The following is an 18,689-nucleotide window of genomic DNA, read 5'->3' as shown; positions in this document are numbered from 1 at the left end:
AAAACGAACGTGGTGGCGCTCTTTGCAAAACATAAATTATTTGAAATTCGAAGAAAAGAAGGTGGTGAAGACGAAAACGAATGATCCACCAACTTTCATTAAAAGTAAGTAAACACTTTAGCTAAACATTTGATGTTTCTCAATAATTAAAAGTGATAGTGAAATCACGTATAGAGGTCTAGCCTAGGCCTAGGTAGGTGTGTGATTTCTAAGTTCATTACAAGCTAGGCCAGCCAGCCCAAGACTATTGTTGTTGGGCTGTATGGTGTACCCTAAATAAAGGGTGTCAGATGAAGGGGATTCTGCTGTAATTTTGTTTCTTTTCAATTTCAATTTTTTCGTTTCTTTCGTATTTATATGGTGTTGGTTTTTTTTGTAATACAGTATCACGAACTTGTGTAAAAACAATCAATGTTGATTGAATGAGTTGTGCTGTACATCAGTCTCGTGTCTAAATAAAGTTTATATATATATTCTTTCACTTGTTTTGTTCTTTTTTAGCTGCTGACCGGCGAAAAAGGCGCATACCAGGGGTGGGGATGTGTTTCTTCATGTGGAGTAATATGTCTAAGAGCCTAGCTAGGCTCGAACTCCTCTTCATTCACATTCATATTTTTTTAGTTAACTAGTCAATTTGTTTCACATTTTTTTTCATTTTTTTATTAATATTAAATATTATTTCATTAATTAATAATCTGTAAATTTAAATTAAATAAAAAAATGACACTTTCTCTGCTAATTAATAGTAATTGACATTCATTGATTGAATGTGACAGTCTAGGCCTAGGTAGGTAACGTTGGTGGATTACAGAAGCAAAACAATTAATAGCAGGCCACTTAAATTTATTAATCAACTTATTTTCACATTTTTAACTGCTTATCACAATAGCCTAATAGGCCTACCTAGGCCCATATTAATATATTTTTACATCAAATGCAGTTTGTGACCTTAAATTAGATACAAAAAAATGTTGGGAAAGTTTAATAACAATTCGTGGTTGTTATGAAAAAAAAGAACATGTAAAAAATGAATTAAATTGGAGCATGTTGATAACATGTTATCATAAAATCTTGTAATGTAACCAACCCCTAAAAAATAGAGTATGGAAAAACCCCATTTATTGTGTTTAAAGATGCCCATCTTTATTCTTATATACTGTACTGGTTCTTTGCTTTATTTCCAACCAGCACAATTGTTGTTTTGATGAATTGGCTTTCTTTCATTCTGAATGATCTTGTTATTTGGTGAAGAATGTCACATTGTTATTGGATTCCCTTGTCATTCATTATTTTACTTTAAAATAATCAATAATAAAATGACATTGAGTTACTTTTAAACATTTTATCATCTAGTATAGATAGTTAAATTTGTATTTTTAAAATGATATCTACAGTAGACTGCAATTCAGTCTAAAGTTCTAATTGTTATATTTTTATTGTTAATGTTGTAGTTGAATTTGAATAGTCCACAATATTATTATTATTTTAAATGCTTAAAAAGGTTATTTTTTTAAATTTTCTAAAAACCTATTTAAACAGTTAAAAAACATAATAGTAGAATTAGCATTCAACTAGTATTATTAAGGCTAAAAGTGAATAAAATATCAATAAAAAGAAGTCAATAAAAAACATACAATCATTATACATAGTACTTGGACTGTACTGTAGTATTATTTGCCAAGTGTTAGCAAATATTTTGGTAATAGATAAAAGTGTGTATATTAGACTTACAGTTTTAAATCTATCGCAATAATCTCTAGATTTAGCTAGTCAATTCCAGAATACAAAAATCCTAAAACAAAATTAACATGATTTTTTGCTAAACAAATTTAATATTAATACCAAAACCCAGGTTAATATAATACTGTACTGATATTGATCCCTATCTCAGCCTTGTAAACTAGTTCTACTGCATGTAGTGGTTGTTGACTTCCTGTGATAAAATTGATTGATTTCGCTAGATATGTTTGTTTAACTTTAGATTAACCACTTATAATTTTAACAGAAGTACTTGAGTTGATAATTCGTCCGTCATACAGATTGATTGTTTACTCAATTTTATTAATATTAAATATGAAGTCATTTTTGAAATTCAAAGAAATAAAACCAATTTTTTAATGTTAATAAAATATGCCTGATTCGTCTTAGGAAGGGAGACACACCTATTTAAAGCACAACAGTTTTTCTTGAAAAAAATACAAATAGCAATAGTAAAAGAGTTCATATATAGCTCCAAAATGTGATGAGGAAAGGGACAATTCATTTTTATTTGGCCTTAGGCATTGGAAAAGGAAATCATATTTTCTGCCATCGTACAGATGAATTTTATTGCTGTTGGTCTGACTGAATAAAATAAAATAAAAAGTACACGCCATTTTAATCGCCATTCTCTCTTTAACTTTCATAACATGCTATACTATTGGTCACATGTTTAGTATGTTACATAAATTATAATTCACTATAACCTTTGAATTTCCTTTCTTGTAGCCAACTGTTTGATTACCACTTGTGCAAGCTGCAACATTCTACCAGTCAAGCTTATCAGCTTGGGAAATGGCAATCAGGACCAAGCTGATCACTTCCTGTAGATGACAAAAACATTTAAAACTAAAAGAAATTTGCCGCTTTTTTCAGTGTGTTTGTTGCAGTAGCCTTGTTATTTTTCTCCAGAGCTGTGCTCTCTGGAATAAAATACGGCACCATGATTTCACTTGATTATGGAGTTTGTACAACTTTGATCCAAGTTGTCTTGCCGATATTTTTACTTGCAAGTAAGTTTTTTTGAAGTTTTTTTTTTTTAACTAGATAATGTAATTTGCATAGCCTTTAAACTTAAATGCAGAATTTAAACAAAGAAGTAGGGAATGATAAATGTTAATGTATAATCTTGGAGATTTGTTTTCTATTTCTATACATTAATTTGTTTGCACATTTATTTGTACATATTTCAATTGATAATACATTCTTACCAGAGATTAAATACTGTATATTGTTAATTTTGGTATAATTTAAATTTAATTTTTTTATGTTTTGTAATTTTTTTAAAACTTCAAATGTACTGTACTGTACAGGCTCTGAAAACAGACTGTAAAATGTATTAAAATTGATTAGTGTTGGTACAGTAGGCTAGGTCTATCTTATTAGGCTACTGTATAGCCTACATTAGACAACATTTTCCAAAAGCAATCAAAGGCTATTGTCAATTGGAGTTTCATTTTTGTATACTGTAAGATTAGATCACATTATTCCTGATTACTTGCTAATGATATGGTACTGTACATCATACTTATTTGCTGAAATAGTTTCCAAATTAGGAGAACAACATAGATTTCAAACAAATAATTAATACATGATCAAAAAACAGATAAGACATTTACAGTATTCCTGTTGAAAGCCACACTTTCACTTTCTGCACATTATCTAGTACAATGTTCAAACAAAAACCACCAACATTTACTTATCCTTTGTAATATTCTCCCCCATGGTTTATAAGCACAGCATAAGCATTGAAAATATCTATTGCATTGACACACTCCTTATTAGAAAGAATTATTCGTCCAGTGGTAGATTTTTTATTTAATAAAATCCATTTTGGAAAATGCAAAAATTGGTTTGCCATTCAAACCAATGCTATTTTGATATTACGATCATTCGGAAAATCTATGCTGTTTTACTGTACAACCACAGGAAAAATAGTTTTTATATGTTTGAACTACTGTGCTCATAAATTGTGAACATTTTACATTTTAAGGTCTTTTAAATTATTACATGGTACAGTATGTTAAATAGTAAATTCTGATCAGGTTCAATGTTTTTTTAGAAATACAAATACGTTTTTAAAATTGTTTTATTTCTTTATATTATTATCACTTCATATTTGATTTTGAAACAAATAATTGAAAGGCAGAAGTGTGTTGAATTATTTTTCAAATACCTTTAGCATTCAAATCTTTTAAAGTTGTAACACCAATAATCAAGGCTATCTCCAAATATGTGTTCACTCAGGTATATCATGATTGGTTCAGTGGGTTTGAATGCAAACAGGTTTGCAGTTTACTTTCAAACCACTTGGGCTAAAAGAATCTTTGTTGGAAAACCAATTGTGAATCCATTGCTTGCGCGTGGGACATGTTCATTATATAGTATTACAGTTCATATTTAAACTATTGTGATGCGGTTTAGTATAAAAATATTAAAAGCAGTAGATTAACACTGTGAAACATGGGATTAAAAGTACAGTATAAGTACCGATTCACTATCAGACTTTATCTGACAAAAAAATATGTGATGTAGTTTACCCACACATTTTATTTGAAACAGTCCAAGAAAAAAAACAAGCATACATTTACAATAAGTTAAATGGTAACAATAATAATAGTAGCTGTTTCAGCACAGAGCTTATATTATAGAGATCATTTCAAAAATTGTTTTTATCACAGCTGAGCTATTAATTACCAAGACATTTTTTACTGCAATAAAATATTATTTTAGTGTTTTCCAATGTAAAAGTTTATGAACCAGCATGATTGAAACAAGCTTGCTAACTATTTTATCGGGTTGAAGGGTAAACAAATATAGTTACTGCATTAACTGCAGTAAAATAAAATTTGACATGGTCCATTTTTGTTTGAGTGAATAGCTAATGATACTGATAGACACTGTCACACCTGTTATTCTGTTTTTGTTTTCGTTCACTTTATTCAAGCACAAGGCTTACATTCAATAGCCAACAATACCTTTGTCTAAGTAAACATAGAAAGTGTACCTATTATGTCCATTAATTGTCCCTTGATATGTGTTATAAATATTTGTTATAAGTCTCAATCAGAGCCTGACTGACCTGAATGACTCCCATACTGTAGGGTCAAAACACATTATCCTTTTTTAAAAGTTATTTTTCTTTTAGTTAATATAGTAAATATACTCATTTTTTAGTCTACAATTAGTTACAAAACATACTGCTATTTGGTACAATTCATCATATTTATAGCATTTTTTGGGAGAGACCGTTTTCTCATGGGAAACTGTAACATTACACAATTGACTTTGTATAGCCTTAGGGGACTACTGTAGTCCTGTGCCTGCTTCCTTTCAACAATATTGCTGCAGAACTCTCTACAAATTGATTTAAAGTGCCTGGTAATTCAGGCTAATTTGAGAGTGAGCCATCTAGAGTTTATTACATAGAGTTATATACTTTAGTAACTGTAAATGTATACATTACTGAAATGTGTAACTGTGGCTTGGCAACTGTAAACAATCTCTGTAAACCATGCCAACTTAAACCATGGACATAAGTCCATGCATAAACATTGGAGCCATGCTTAAACCACCTGAAACCAAAATGAACACTTTTACTTTTCAATTACAAATAAACGATTCAGATATTTCTCTCCAATTAATTACTGCTAATTTACACTTTCATTCATTTTCATTTCATTTTTAACCTTTAAATTGACAGCAACGAAGACGACTCTATTTATTTAATTTGACTTCAAATATGTATAATAATAATATCCTGGATTTATATAACGTCTAATGTTGTGAAATCTCTAAGCGCTGAACAGTATTACCCCAGTCATTTTTTTCTGATCAAACACCTATGGAAACATACTCCCATAATTCAGCTAGTAATCAGCGCAAAGTTGTGTCTTGATCTAACCGGGTTCCCATTTATACACCTGGGTGGAGAGAGGCAAACATAAGTAAAGTATCTTGCCCAAGGATACAAGCAATGCGGTGAGAGTTGGATTCGAACCTCGATCTCACGATCAGTAGTTGAACGTCCAAAACACTGTGCCACACGCCCTTACATGTATGTATCAACCAAGCATTTTGACAGAAAGTACTATCTTAAATTTATTGAACCATGGAGCTATAACAATTCATGATTCACATTCAGTAAGGATTTTAAACAAACAAAACTCAATTGTGTTGCTATAGAAAGGTGAAAGTCTTTTGACAAAAGTACTTTTAATGCCCTGCATTACAGATGGTTCAAAGTGTACAGAGTTTACCTTAGAGAAAAAGAAAAAACATTGTTTCCAAAATTTGGTTGGTTGAGCTGGGTACTGTACTGTACCTCTGGGTATCAAGTCATTTTATTTTAGATATCAATGTATAAACAACAATTTACAAACAAATAAATTTTATGAACATTAGTAAACACAGGCCCCTGGAACATACTGTATACTGTACATAACAGTAATTAAATGCTAAATAAACTTGTTAATGCATTAAGTATCTTGAAACATTTATATTGAGTTGTTTTAGACTTTGCACTCATTAATTTAATAATTAACCTCGCTTTAGATTGATATCAAATGTAGACCCTGGAAAGTTATTAGCCCGAGAGTATCATTGGGCGGATTGTGTGGACTTTGTTTAAAACGAGATCGTACCATTGTCAGCTCACCCTTTATACGATGACATTTAATTAATCAATCTTGTAAATTGAAATCTATTTAAGCTGAAAAATATTTAATTGCAAATTGTGTACAGTACATCCACATTGTATAGACTGCTACAGTGAGTTTGTTTATTTAGTGGTTAAAGGAAGTGTGTGTTGTACTGTAGCTCTTCTTAGCATTGTTTTACTGTGTTCATGTACAGTACATGTCTTGCAACTGTTGTAAGCACCTTCTTTGCTAACTGAACTTATTACAGAGGCGGTACAGTATACAGTATCATTATATCATCATTAACAAATGATAATCACTAGGGAAGTGTTTATTAAGTAAACAGAGTTATTTAGCTAATAGATATTTGTGGTACAGCACAGAGTCAAATACTGTGTAGTCATCGGAAGACACAGTACAGTAAGCAGTGGGCTTCCCTGCCCTAGAATTGGTAGAAGTTTTTACATGCTGTCTTACCACTGGAGAATTCCTCCATGCTCTTACACATAGATGAATGAATGAAAGCTATGGAATTGTACTTTGACATTTGGTGTTGGATTTCAAGACAATGCTTTTGAGGAATTAAACAGATGTTGTATGGCTTTTCTTAAACTGACTCAAAGCTACTGTGTTAATGAAATAAATTCTACTGTTGTGTTCTCTTTCGGCATTTATCTTCACATACCCCCTGTACTGTGTAACTCTTGACTGTTATTCACCACTACGTTCCAGTAAACACTGTATATTTTAATTTGAATCTTTTGTGAAGGGTCAAGTATTTCAGTGATTTACTACAGTAGTTTATATTACAACAAGTGACCTACTATATTTTTCCTATCTCAACTGAACTTTGCACAGATCTGCTATGTTATCTCTGGCTGATAGACTGAGGAGTGGTTATATTGGAATTTCCATTTTCCACTCGTCTTGCTGATCCTCAATACTATTTCTTAACTTATTTGGTTATTATGTCATCTTATGTTAAATTGGAGGAAGAAAACGAAATGGAGCAAGGAGAAGTGAAAAGGCATGAGAATGGTAGCAATCTACCCCGACCTCAACATTTAAACTTGCCTGGTTCCCAACCAGTTACCGTTCCAGATACGTCGGTAATCATGGAAGATGTTCCTCTTGACAAGGAATCTGTAGAGATTAATAAGTTACCTGAACCACAACCAAATAATATCGCTAATTCCAGTCAGAATGGTTATCCTGAAACTCCCTCTAGGAACAATTTAACAACCAATGCGCCCCTCCGACGGCCATCTTCTCTGCGTCAATCATCCCGTCCAAGGCAGACTTCAGAGTCTACTTCACGTCCACGTTCCATGGGAAGCTTTGTGGATAGCAGAGAACGGACAACATCGATTAACATTTCTGATCTGCCTTTCAAAGAACTCTGGAAAGAGACGAAAACTTTGATTAAAAAGCGCTGGCATTATTATAAAGGCGGAACACAGAGCACTTATAAGTCTGCTAAGAATTGGCTATATTCAAAATTATTTGCAATGTGGCTTTTATTCAAGATTCTTCTGCCGCTATTTCTACTTGTTAGTAAGTACATATTTATATTTTTTTACAGGCCTTAATAAATGTGCCTAAACGCTCAATTTATATGTATATAAATGGTTAGTTTTATTCTCTATCCTCTCTATACTTTATGTGTCTCCATGTTGTTTCCTCTACACCTCTATACTAATTTTATATTATTTACCTCAATTATGACCTTATGTTCTATATTAGAGTTGTACATGCCCACAGTACTGTAATCTTTCAAATGCTAGATAGACTTTTATATCAAGCTACAGTACCTTGGAATTCAAACCCATCTTTTAAAATTAATTAATACAGGTACAGTAAGGCCAATTGCTTCACTTTGTTCCTCTGGTACTATATTACAGGAAAGTAATGTTTAAAAAAAATGTTTGGTATTCATTATAAACTATTAAAAAAACTTGAACTGTAAGTATTTGAATAGTACAGTATTGACTGATAAATGTAAACATAAATTCTATATAAGCAAACGTTGGTATCATGCTCGTTAGTCATGGAAGAAAAAATAAATATTACTTTGCACCTTGGTTGTCTACAGTATGTACAGTAACTACCAGTGTAATATTTATATGAAGCAAGTGTAAATGCTGACTAGCACCATCTGTTGAAGCAGTGACATCTTCACACTACTGTGTACTCTCAGTAGCAAAGAATTTTAGCTATTAATAGAGATCATGTGTATCGTCATTAGTTATTAGTTAATCATTGAATTCGTGATTCAAATAAGATTTATTTGGTTCTTATCTTATGGAAACTCGTGTAATAGGCTCATCAAAGTAACATAACAGTATACAAATAATGAGGTTTTCACCCAAATAACTGGTTGAATGGCATTTCAAATTCATTCAACAATGATTGTTTTCAACTATTATTATGAGGCAATGTCAGTTACTTACTGGTTACCGTATTTATTTGAATAAACACCCCACTTTGAAAGAACGCCTCTCTCGAATAAACATACATATACATGTTACTATTACACCCAAAAAATAAACGCCTCCCTCAAATAAATAAGGTTTTTGAATTTTTGCTATGTCTGCTGCAAATAAATTGGGAATAATTTACTGTATTTGTATGGTTGAATCAATACTGCTGTATTCAATTGCAGCTTTTATAACAAAATCTTTTCATTTGTTTGTAAATTTGTCGTTCTTAAAATCAGACTCAGATTGGTATCATCGGGTTTCTCGCACCAAATTAGCTTTTATTGAAGACGTATCAAAAACGCATGATTCCTAATTGTAAGCTTCTGGTTACAGTATTTGATTGGACAATCTTTTCCAACATCAATCATTTTATTTGTTGACGTCCGTGTTTACTGGCATCGTGTTCTAATTGGATTCACATGTTACGATTTAATAAATGTTTTTAGCGTCATTTCAAACTTAATTATATCATTTATTACGAAGAGTTGTCATTTCAGCTTCGTGATACTAGTATCATTGAGTGTATGCACTTTATCTGAGTTAATAATAAATGTATTTTCACTACAGTACTTCCAGTTCAGTGTTTACTATGGACCATTTCAAAATTATTCTAATGTAGGCTAAGTACAGTAACTACTGTACATTGAGTTTACTGAAAAGCATACAATACAATACAAGTGCTTACTGAAAATTGTATAGAAATGTCCCACACAAGATTTTTGAAAAAAACATTTCTTTTTTACATTTTTGTTTTATCGTTGATTAATAATTAACCAGCTATCACTATCACAAGTCTGGCCAGTCACAACAAAAATTTTGTAGCTTTACTTACAATATTGTTTATTGCATTTTATTATGATTATATTTTGCTTTAATGATAAAAAGTATTGATAAAACTTTTTGCACTCAATTTTTAAGCATACAACTTCTTAACTGTAAGTTACTAAAAATTGTAGTTTCCCTCACACATAAGATAATTTAATTTTAACTTGTTATCGTTAATTAATGATTAATAATTAACCAGCTATCACTATCATGTCTCACCAGTCACAACAAAAATCTAGAATTCAGTTAGAATATTGTTTATTGCATTTTATAATGATTATATTTTGCTTGAATGATAAAAAGTATCAATAAAATTTCATCTTCTTGCACTTGATTTTTCAGCATACAACTTCTTACTGTACTGTTACTAAAAATTGTAATAGCTTGGAATTTCCCACACAAGATAATTTAATATTAACCTTTTATCGTTAATTAATAATTAACCAGCTATCACTATCTTAAGTGTCTTGCCAGTCCTAACAAAAATCTAAAGAGTTCTGTAAGTTACAATATTGATTATCTTGCATTTTATTCATAAAACATGGTCTCAACATTTTTGAAATTTGATTAATTATACTCTTACTAAAACTGTACATTTTAATTAATAATTGTCTAGCAAATGCCTATGACATCATACTGTAAGTGTGTTTGTTACTAGAAAATTAAAAAAGGTAACAAACAAATATAGGAATTTACAGTTTTAAAATGAATGTGTTTGAAAGCTGTAAGAGAAGTACTTTAATAATTCATATCAACACAGAGCCCACTTTATTTCATAATCAATTGGCCTCTTATTTATTTTACCACCATAAACCCACTTCACCACTTCATGGATACAGTAAGTATAATTTATGGACATTATTTTGATAAATTGTATAGCTCCCTCTGTGCAATTAATTAATTAGAAACCTTTTATTATTACTTCCTACAGTATGTAAATTATTATTATTAATATTTTATATTATTATATTTATTAACAGCAGAATTTTTTATTTTAAATTAATAGATATTTTTGGGGGCGTTTGTAGTCTTGCTAAAAAATAAATCCCCTTGAGCCAAAATCCAAATTTGATCACATTTTGGGTCAGTCTGTCTTGGGCAACACCAACTATTTTTGTTTACTCCTAATCCTAATAGATTTTATTTTGATTTTTTTTTAACACCACTAATATAATGATTTGAGACATGAAAATATGTGATAAGAAATAACAATTAAACTATAAGATCTTATAAAGCCTAAATTAATATACTGTAGTATAAAGTTGTCATTTAAAAAAAATTCTCTTCTTATCATAATTGCTAATTAAATCAATTAAGTATTCAAATTGTTTGTTCATTTGATATTTTAAGATAGTTTGTGTATTTTTGATGAGACTGCCTCAGCTGTGACACACTGATGTTCACCGTTTTATCATAAATTGATTATGATTAAATATTTAAATTATATCCCATATGGTTTATTCAATACAGAGTCAGCAGCATATCATTGCAACACAAAAGGACACCAAAATAGAACATTGATGCATCACATTTATTTTATTTTTTGAATAAGGATTATTTCAATTGGCTGCAGGAAAACATCATTGCCGAAGTATTGTAAACATATTATTATTTCGTCTTCTGGAATGTTTTTTAAAGTCCGAGCAGAAATCATTCGTTGCAAACTAAATATTGCCTGCTTTTTAAAGGAAATATTAGATTCTGTTAGTTACTAATTTACATTCAAGCTGTTTTGTTTCTAGTCTCAAAAGGCTATAAATGTTTATGTTTTTACTGATTCCGGCTGAATTAACTACTTATAGTGTACAATACCAGTAAAGTTGACGTTTAAGTGTACAGTAAAACTGGATATTATGAGATTAATTTCAAATGGGAGTGTTGTGTCAACCAGCTTACATTTTGGATTTTTAAGTATTATACTCAAATGTTGAATACAGCTAAAGCTGTATGGTAATAATAGTGCTCATGATGATAAGATTTGTGTTTCAGTGTAAATACAGCTTATTGAAAACGTGAAATTACCATAGGAATATCCTGTTTTATTTGGTGTTAGAAAAATATGGAATTTTTAAACTGATGTTTCTTTGCCCGTACAGTACTGTTACTGTACGTATCATCCATTAATTAAAGTATCCTGTCAAATAGGATTGCTGCAGACTGGGAAATTGAGGATTGGTGAATTTTACATTGCAAACAGAAGGATTTGCATATTGTATTTTGATTAGTAAGATATTTTTGTAAAGTTGTACTGTTCCAGCCTGTCATGTTCTTTGATGACATATTCAGTCCTTTTAATAGAGCTTCAGACATTTAATTCAAATACAAGAATCCACCTTGGAATCCACCAACATTATGTATTTTGATTCGTAAGATATTTTTTAATGTACGGTTCCAGGTCATGTTATTTTGCGACATTTAAGTTTCATCGAACATCGGAAATTCTTAGCAGAGCTTGCAGAACAATTGAATTTAAGTAATGAGAGTGAATAGTTTGGAATCAACCATAATAATTGATATTTGAAAAAATTAAATGTGCTGACAGATAACCAGGTTTTCAATGAAAGTAAACATCTTTTACTGAATATAATATCTTTCCTGAGATTATTCAGACTAACGATTTGCATTTTAATATTTTCTATATTAAAATTAGATTACTCTACTATCTCATTTGTAATCCAGAGAAATTGTAAGGAAATTGTGAATGTATTTAGAATGCTGTTCCAGTTGATATCCAGAAATAGAGAAAAATCAATCGCATTTACGAAATACTGTTGTACACAAATGCATTGACCATCACATTAGCATAGCAAACAGAGGAAGGTTGAATTTCACTTTGCGTGTGCACCATATTGTATTATCAGATATCACTCTGTGTGCATTTAAAAGAATGGAGGACGAACTGGAATTATTAACTCGAAATGTGGAAGGGGAGAATGAGCCAGATGGATCGGTTCCGTGGTACCGTCGTCATATAGAGGATGTTAAATATTATCTGATGTGGTTTCTGTTTTATATTGTTATATCATTTACATTAATAGTCGGTGAGAATGATGTCGAGAATGTCTTTTTCTTACTGAATTTTAAAAATTATTTTGTAAATGCATATAGAGTAAATTTAATTGCAAATACTTTCAGTTTAATGTTCTTAGTACTGTAAAGTATACTTTCTGTTATACATGTATTTGATTAAAAGATTGTGGGTCGCATGACATAACCTTTCATCTTTCAGCTCATGAACTTATTTGTACAATGTACATTCATTATTTGTATTATTTATTCTGTACAGTATATTTTCTGCTAAAGTGTAAAGTAGCACAGAGTATTTAATATTAAGTCTATATATAAACATTTGGACTACCAAAGGCCTACCGACATCTTTCCAATATTTAAAAGACCATAGTTGTATGACATATTTATGATGTTTTTCTCTACAATATCTTTCTTAAGCATATCCTTACAAATTGTCTTGTTTTTCTATTTTGTAGTACTGTACAAATGAATTTCATATTTAAATAATAAAATTCATTGAATCTTGAATTACATTTAAAATAATTTAATATCACTGTACTTCATTTCTTTTTTCCAGGTACACTATTTAGGTACAATGGAATATCATTTGTATATCTGCTCCTCTTAATGTGTGTGCCCTTACTTCAAAGCCCTACAGCGCAATCTATGAAAGGTAAGAATACAATACTGTAGCTAAAAACGGGAAAATTGAAATTTAATTTTTTTTAGCCGAAAACTGTACTCTATTGTGTAACTAATTATGTAAATTGGTTATGTTGCCTTAGTACAGCATCAGTTGAAAAGAAGGTTTGTCCCCCAGATTTTCCTTTCTCTCTCACTTTGTAGCTGATTTTTAATTTATTGTAGTGTGTTGATGATGTGTTGGCCGAAAATAGAAAATAGAGATCCATAATATAGTGCAAATAATGTTTTAAAAATGTTTTTGTTTTATAAATCTTGTTTTTATTTTTATTTTTTTTCAGGAGCTACAGGGAAATATCTAAAGATAGTCGTTGCGTTTAGTGCTGCTGCGTCGATTGGTCAGCTTATATTTCAAATAGTACTACTTATCATTGGCTATGGTGAACTGGACTTTCTAGATGGATGTAAGTTATTTTAGACCACAACAAAACACCTGTTTGTTTTGTTTGATTTGACTGGCTGGTTCGTTAAAAACCTAGAAGATAACCCCTGTGCGGTAACTTCCAATTTCAATTCCACAAATTCATTTTTTAAAATGTCTAATCTTTTACTTTAAAATGTACAGAAAGCAGGTTTAGTGATTTGAGTACCACTCAAAATGGTTAATAACCTTTGACCTTTAGATGTAATTACTGTATTGTTGCTGGTCACACAATATGGCACAGAACGTACTATGTTTAATTTATCTATCAATTACAGTTTATCAACAAATTCATTATATTAGCTACTTGACTGTTCTCATCTTGGCCATCTGTGAAAGATAATAATCTAGTATTCATATAAATGCTTAGTTTATCAACTTTCACCATCAATTTCCAAAACAGATTTTTTATTACCTGATTATTACCGACATTAGGAAATAAACTGGAAAAAGTTTTGAAAGAGCGACAATAATTGTAAAATCCATAACGTAAGGAATTCTGTTTGAGCATTGTTCCCAGACCCTCTTCAGCTCATCTCCCCCCTTTTCCTTTTTTCAACCCATCTTGAATTGTAATTACTGTCTTTGACATTGAAAATAATAGATAGTAATTATAAACTGTTCTTTTTTCAGGTACAGAAGCCGAGAAAGTTCTGAGGCAAATAGGTTTTCAAAGGTATTGTTTGTAATTTTCTCATATTAATGTGTATTGAAGGTTTAGTATGACTGGAACGAACTATATAACATGACCATTTTATGACCTTAAGGAGTAATGCCTCTTGTACTTCCTTCCTTTGTAGTATAGAGAGTATTTTCCTATTTCACAACATAACCCTGTTCTTAAATGGTTGTAAATTCACAGGTTAGATGTAACTGCACTATCATCTATTAGACTTGTTGCTCCAGATGTTATAGTGTTCATTGTGTCTGGCATTGTCCTAGCATCATGCCACAAGCTACTGGCCCAAGAGCGGGCCCAAGAAACAATGCAAGCTGCAACATCCAACACGGTGTACAAACGCAAAAAAGAAAAACGATCAATCATCATCGCTGGTCTACGCGGACTTCTTACAATGACGCTGTTGGCATTCGCTGCCATCATCGAACCTTCAATGATTTCCGCTGTTTACTTCGTATCGTTTTTGGTTGTCGTCACCTGGTGGTCTTTGTACAAGACGACAGGGAACCGGTTCATCTACTGGCAGGGTTGTTGGATGGTGTTCAGTGGATTTCATCTGGTTTTACTTTATCTTTGCCAATTCCAATTCTTTCAAGATAATGTTGATTTTGATGATCTTGCAGCCAGGTAAAAATACCAATGCTTTTCTGATTTTATGTTAAAGCCTTTATTTTTTATTAAATTTGCATTAACTTCTGTAAAAAAACTACTTTAGTATAATTACTATATAATTGATCAGGATTTTAATACCCACATACTTTTCTTATATTCCTTTCAAAAATATAAACAAACAGGTTGATTGGACTTAAAGCAGTGATAAAGACAGACTGTTCTGGAAGTGGTAAAGCTGCATATGAACTCAGGGTAAATGATGACCTTGATTGGCCTGCGTTTGTCAACCCTGGTGCAGTATTACTACTCTATTGGTACTGCGCCCTCGAGGTTCGACGATGGTTGGAAGGACCAGTAAGTGTGACTTTTTACAATTTCAAAAACTTCTTTTGATTATAAAGGCTGTTTTTGATTGCCTCCTTATGTACCTGTCACCCATGGCGTACTAATTGTGCAATAATTGTTCAGATGACCAATACTTTAGTGTGTACATAGGCAAATATTTGCTTGTTTGCATGGTTGTACTTGGCGGCAATGGAAAGACACATCATTGAAATCTTCCACTCAATCTAAAGTTTATTGCAAAGTCTTTCATTTTAACATAGCTCCCATCAAAAAACTTACAGGTACCTAAAAGTACTGTTTTATTATGCATTTTTGTTTAGCTACCCATTCCTAATTTTTTTTATACCATTCCTTATATGTACTTATCTAGCTACAGTACCTACTTTAGTTTTTAATAATTATTTGTGGGTTTTGGCCAATCCTAGAGTATACTAGTAATGTTCATAAATTCACCAAATTCATTTTTTTTTAAAATTCTTATGGTTAGAACAGAACAGGTTTCTGACCTTAAACTTATGTCACAGGTCATAGTTGACACTACATTTACTTGCAAAAAATATTTAATTAAAAAAAATGTGTTCAATTTTTTTATACACATGTCATTTCTTATTATAAACTCTTCTAGTGCATTTCACTAAGAGATAAGAGAAGTAATCAGTTGACTGGTTACACAAGGTATAAGGAGGTAATAACACAAACGTATCAATGCTTAATGGTCCAATCATTAATAATAATAATGTACTTAATATCCTTGTATCATTTTGTATATTTTATTTATGCTAATAGTCTACTAATACTTTATTATTATTCTAAATCGTGGCTTCAGGCTTTATCAAACAAATCATTTTAATATCTAGATTGTTTGTTGTTATTGTTTTCCCTTTTAGTGCTATTGTAAGTTTAAAATTGCAAGACTAATACAGCTATAATAAAAAAAAATATTTTTTATGATGTATAAACTACACAAATCATAATTTCAAAGAAAAACGTTTTCTCTTCTCCAGTTTGGTTTAACTTTCCATTCCAAGATCATTTTTAACGTTTCATTTTCATTTACTGCACATATTCAACCATCAGCCAATTCATGTTAGATACAAAATATTTTGTTTGGAGGTTGAGATTTGAGAAAGAGCACATGATTGTGATTGGTGATTGTGCATGAAAATGTTTCCACATTGAAGGGGAGATACCTGGGGTATATGCTAAATACAGGTACACCACACTTACAGTAGAACTGCTCCTTTGGGACATCCCTGAAAGGCATTTTCCAGTGAAATGAACAAGGAGAAATATATTTGTTAACACAAAGGCCAACCCCTAGTAGGGGGTCACTTTGTTGGGTCTTAAATGTGTTCCTAGTGGTTCTACTGTATTTTAATTGTCATTTTGATGTTCATAAAATCATTCATGAATTATCGGTAATCAAAGACATCATCTCATTTACATAATGTTAGTTTATTTTTGTGTGCTTTTATGTTGGTATTCTCACATTCCTACACAGCAACATGGGTATGACCAGTTAACTGGCCAAGATGGTCTGGTGAGTAGTGGATCAAATTTAGATTAACTTCTGACATTGTCCACAATTGTTATCGGGCGCACTTGGCATGCCATACTTGTCATTGTTTTTGCTTGTCGACTGATTGTGCAAGATATGCGAATTATGGGAATAAATTAGTTGTGTTAAATAAAAATGAAATTCAGCTTTAAATACAACTTAAAAGAGCAGATTTTGGAAATAACCTGGCAATTAATAGCATGTTTTATGGAACAATGTCAAAACTCTACTGAGCCACAGAGTGTTATGTAAATCATCTGCACATGCTTACAAACCAACCAGCATTGTGATAGCTCTCCATCATTGCCTCTGAGACTTTCTTGGAGATTTTATTGACGTACATTGCTCTGTTGCTTTTGAAGTGCCACTTCAAAAATGTCTGTCTTTTGAGTTTTACACTAATTTAAACAAATAATTTATTCACTCAACGAGCTCATCTTGCTTATTCAGCCAATATGCAAAGACAACGTTGGTGGAATGCCAAAGGAACCCCTTCACAGTTGTCAACTGACGCCATGCCACAGCCTTCTGTTGCTAAGCAACGACTGTGTTGCATGGCATCAAAATTATACTACATGGATTTGCGACATTCTGTACTTGCGTTAACTGCTCCTTCATCCACTTTGGTCTTTATTTTGGTTCTAATTTGTTTGCTTTTTCTGCGCTGCCTTTTTCATCCACTTTGGTAAAGTTGCTTCTTTATGTTCTTTATTCTTCTGCTTTGTCGCTCATATTTATTTTGCCTTATTTCCACCTTACTTTTGGTTCAATTTATTCATTTTTTTTTTCCTTTGCTTCTGCTTTTCACTTATATATTTCACCTTTTCATCCATTTTAGTCTTACTTTTGGTTGTTGTTGTTTTTTTTTTTATGTCACATTTTTTCATCCACTTTGGTGTTATTCATTGTTTGGTATTTCTGCCATTTTACAAGTTTAAAGTTCATTCTTCATTCTACCATCGCCATTAAATAATATACACCATCTGATTATCTCTGTACATTGTGCTAAGCTATTTTTACTAAATTATTTTTTTATTACTTTTTATTTTCAATTTAAATCACAAATATTGTATACTTACATTTTGGTTTTCTTTCCTTTAAAAAAAAAGTAATATTTTAGAAAGTCTACAATTATTTATTCCATCAATTCTTAGAATAAAATGCTTTAAAAATTAACAAGCAATTACTTACCTGTTATTAATGTCACATAATCGCCCATTCTAATATACAGTGCAGTACTATCAAATTAACTTATAAAACAACATTCTACTTTAATTTGTTCACATTTCTTCTTTAAAGTGCTGACTTGTACTATATTGCACTTTATTTCTCTATTTATTTCTAATAATGTTTAGTCACGCTTTGTTTATAATCAAATACATTTGATGATGCTAAATTGGAAATTGTTACAAATAATCACTCTGTATAAGGTTATATGTACAGGCGACACAGCTCTATGACATTAAAACCAAGCAAGCAATTCACATTCTGCATACATATACAAGTAAACTGGTTTGACAAAAAAGTGTGATCCATATATGGACATGATGGTGTCATGTCACTACCATATTTGGGCACCTCTCACTTTTTTAGACAAATTAGTTTATAGTGTATACAGAGCTTTATGCAATGAGCATCTCCCAATTTGGCGTTGTCTGGA

The 18,689-nt window shown here is 31.2% G+C and overlaps 1 protein-coding gene across 9 annotated transcripts in view; it reads left to right on the top strand.

Annotated features, from left to right (window-relative positions):
- The first annotated feature begins 2,489 nt into the window (after nucleotides 1–2,489).
- The window catches only part of LOC144849712 (piezo-type mechanosensitive ion channel component 1-like), a 52,008-nt gene continuing 35,808 nt past the window's right edge, over nucleotides 2,490–18,689 (top strand). For 3 of the 9 annotated variants that reach the window (XM_078706727.1, XM_078706725.1, XM_078706724.1), the window contains exons 1-7: nucleotides 7,384–7,952; nucleotides 13,290–13,385; nucleotides 13,696–13,818; nucleotides 14,469–14,511; nucleotides 14,698–15,141; nucleotides 15,309–15,480; nucleotides 16,097–16,156. In XM_078706727.1, coding sequence (XP_078562853.1) covers nucleotides 7,403–7,952; nucleotides 13,290–13,385; nucleotides 13,696–13,818; nucleotides 14,469–14,511; nucleotides 14,698–15,141; nucleotides 15,309–15,480; nucleotides 16,097–16,156 — 1,488 coding nt within the window. In that variant the 5' untranslated portion in view covers nucleotides 7,384–7,402. Of the gene's footprint in view, nucleotides 2,772–7,383; nucleotides 7,953–13,289; nucleotides 13,386–13,695; nucleotides 13,819–14,468; nucleotides 14,512–14,697; nucleotides 15,142–15,308; nucleotides 15,481–16,096; nucleotides 16,157–16,972; nucleotides 17,012–18,689 lie in introns of those variants that run through there. The other 6 variants (XM_078706730.1, XM_078706728.1, XM_078706732.1 and 3 more) reach the window with 5 other exon arrangements.

This window comes from Antedon bifida, chromosome 8 (genome assembly GCF_963402885.1).
Source record: "Antedon bifida chromosome 8, ecAntBifi1.1, whole genome shotgun sequence".
Taxonomy (NCBI): Eukaryota; Metazoa; Echinodermata; class Crinoidea; order Comatulida; family Antedonidae; genus Antedon; species Antedon bifida.
The sequence above is the reverse complement of the archived record's forward strand: the minus strand, read 5'-3'. Positions and strand labels throughout refer to the sequence as shown.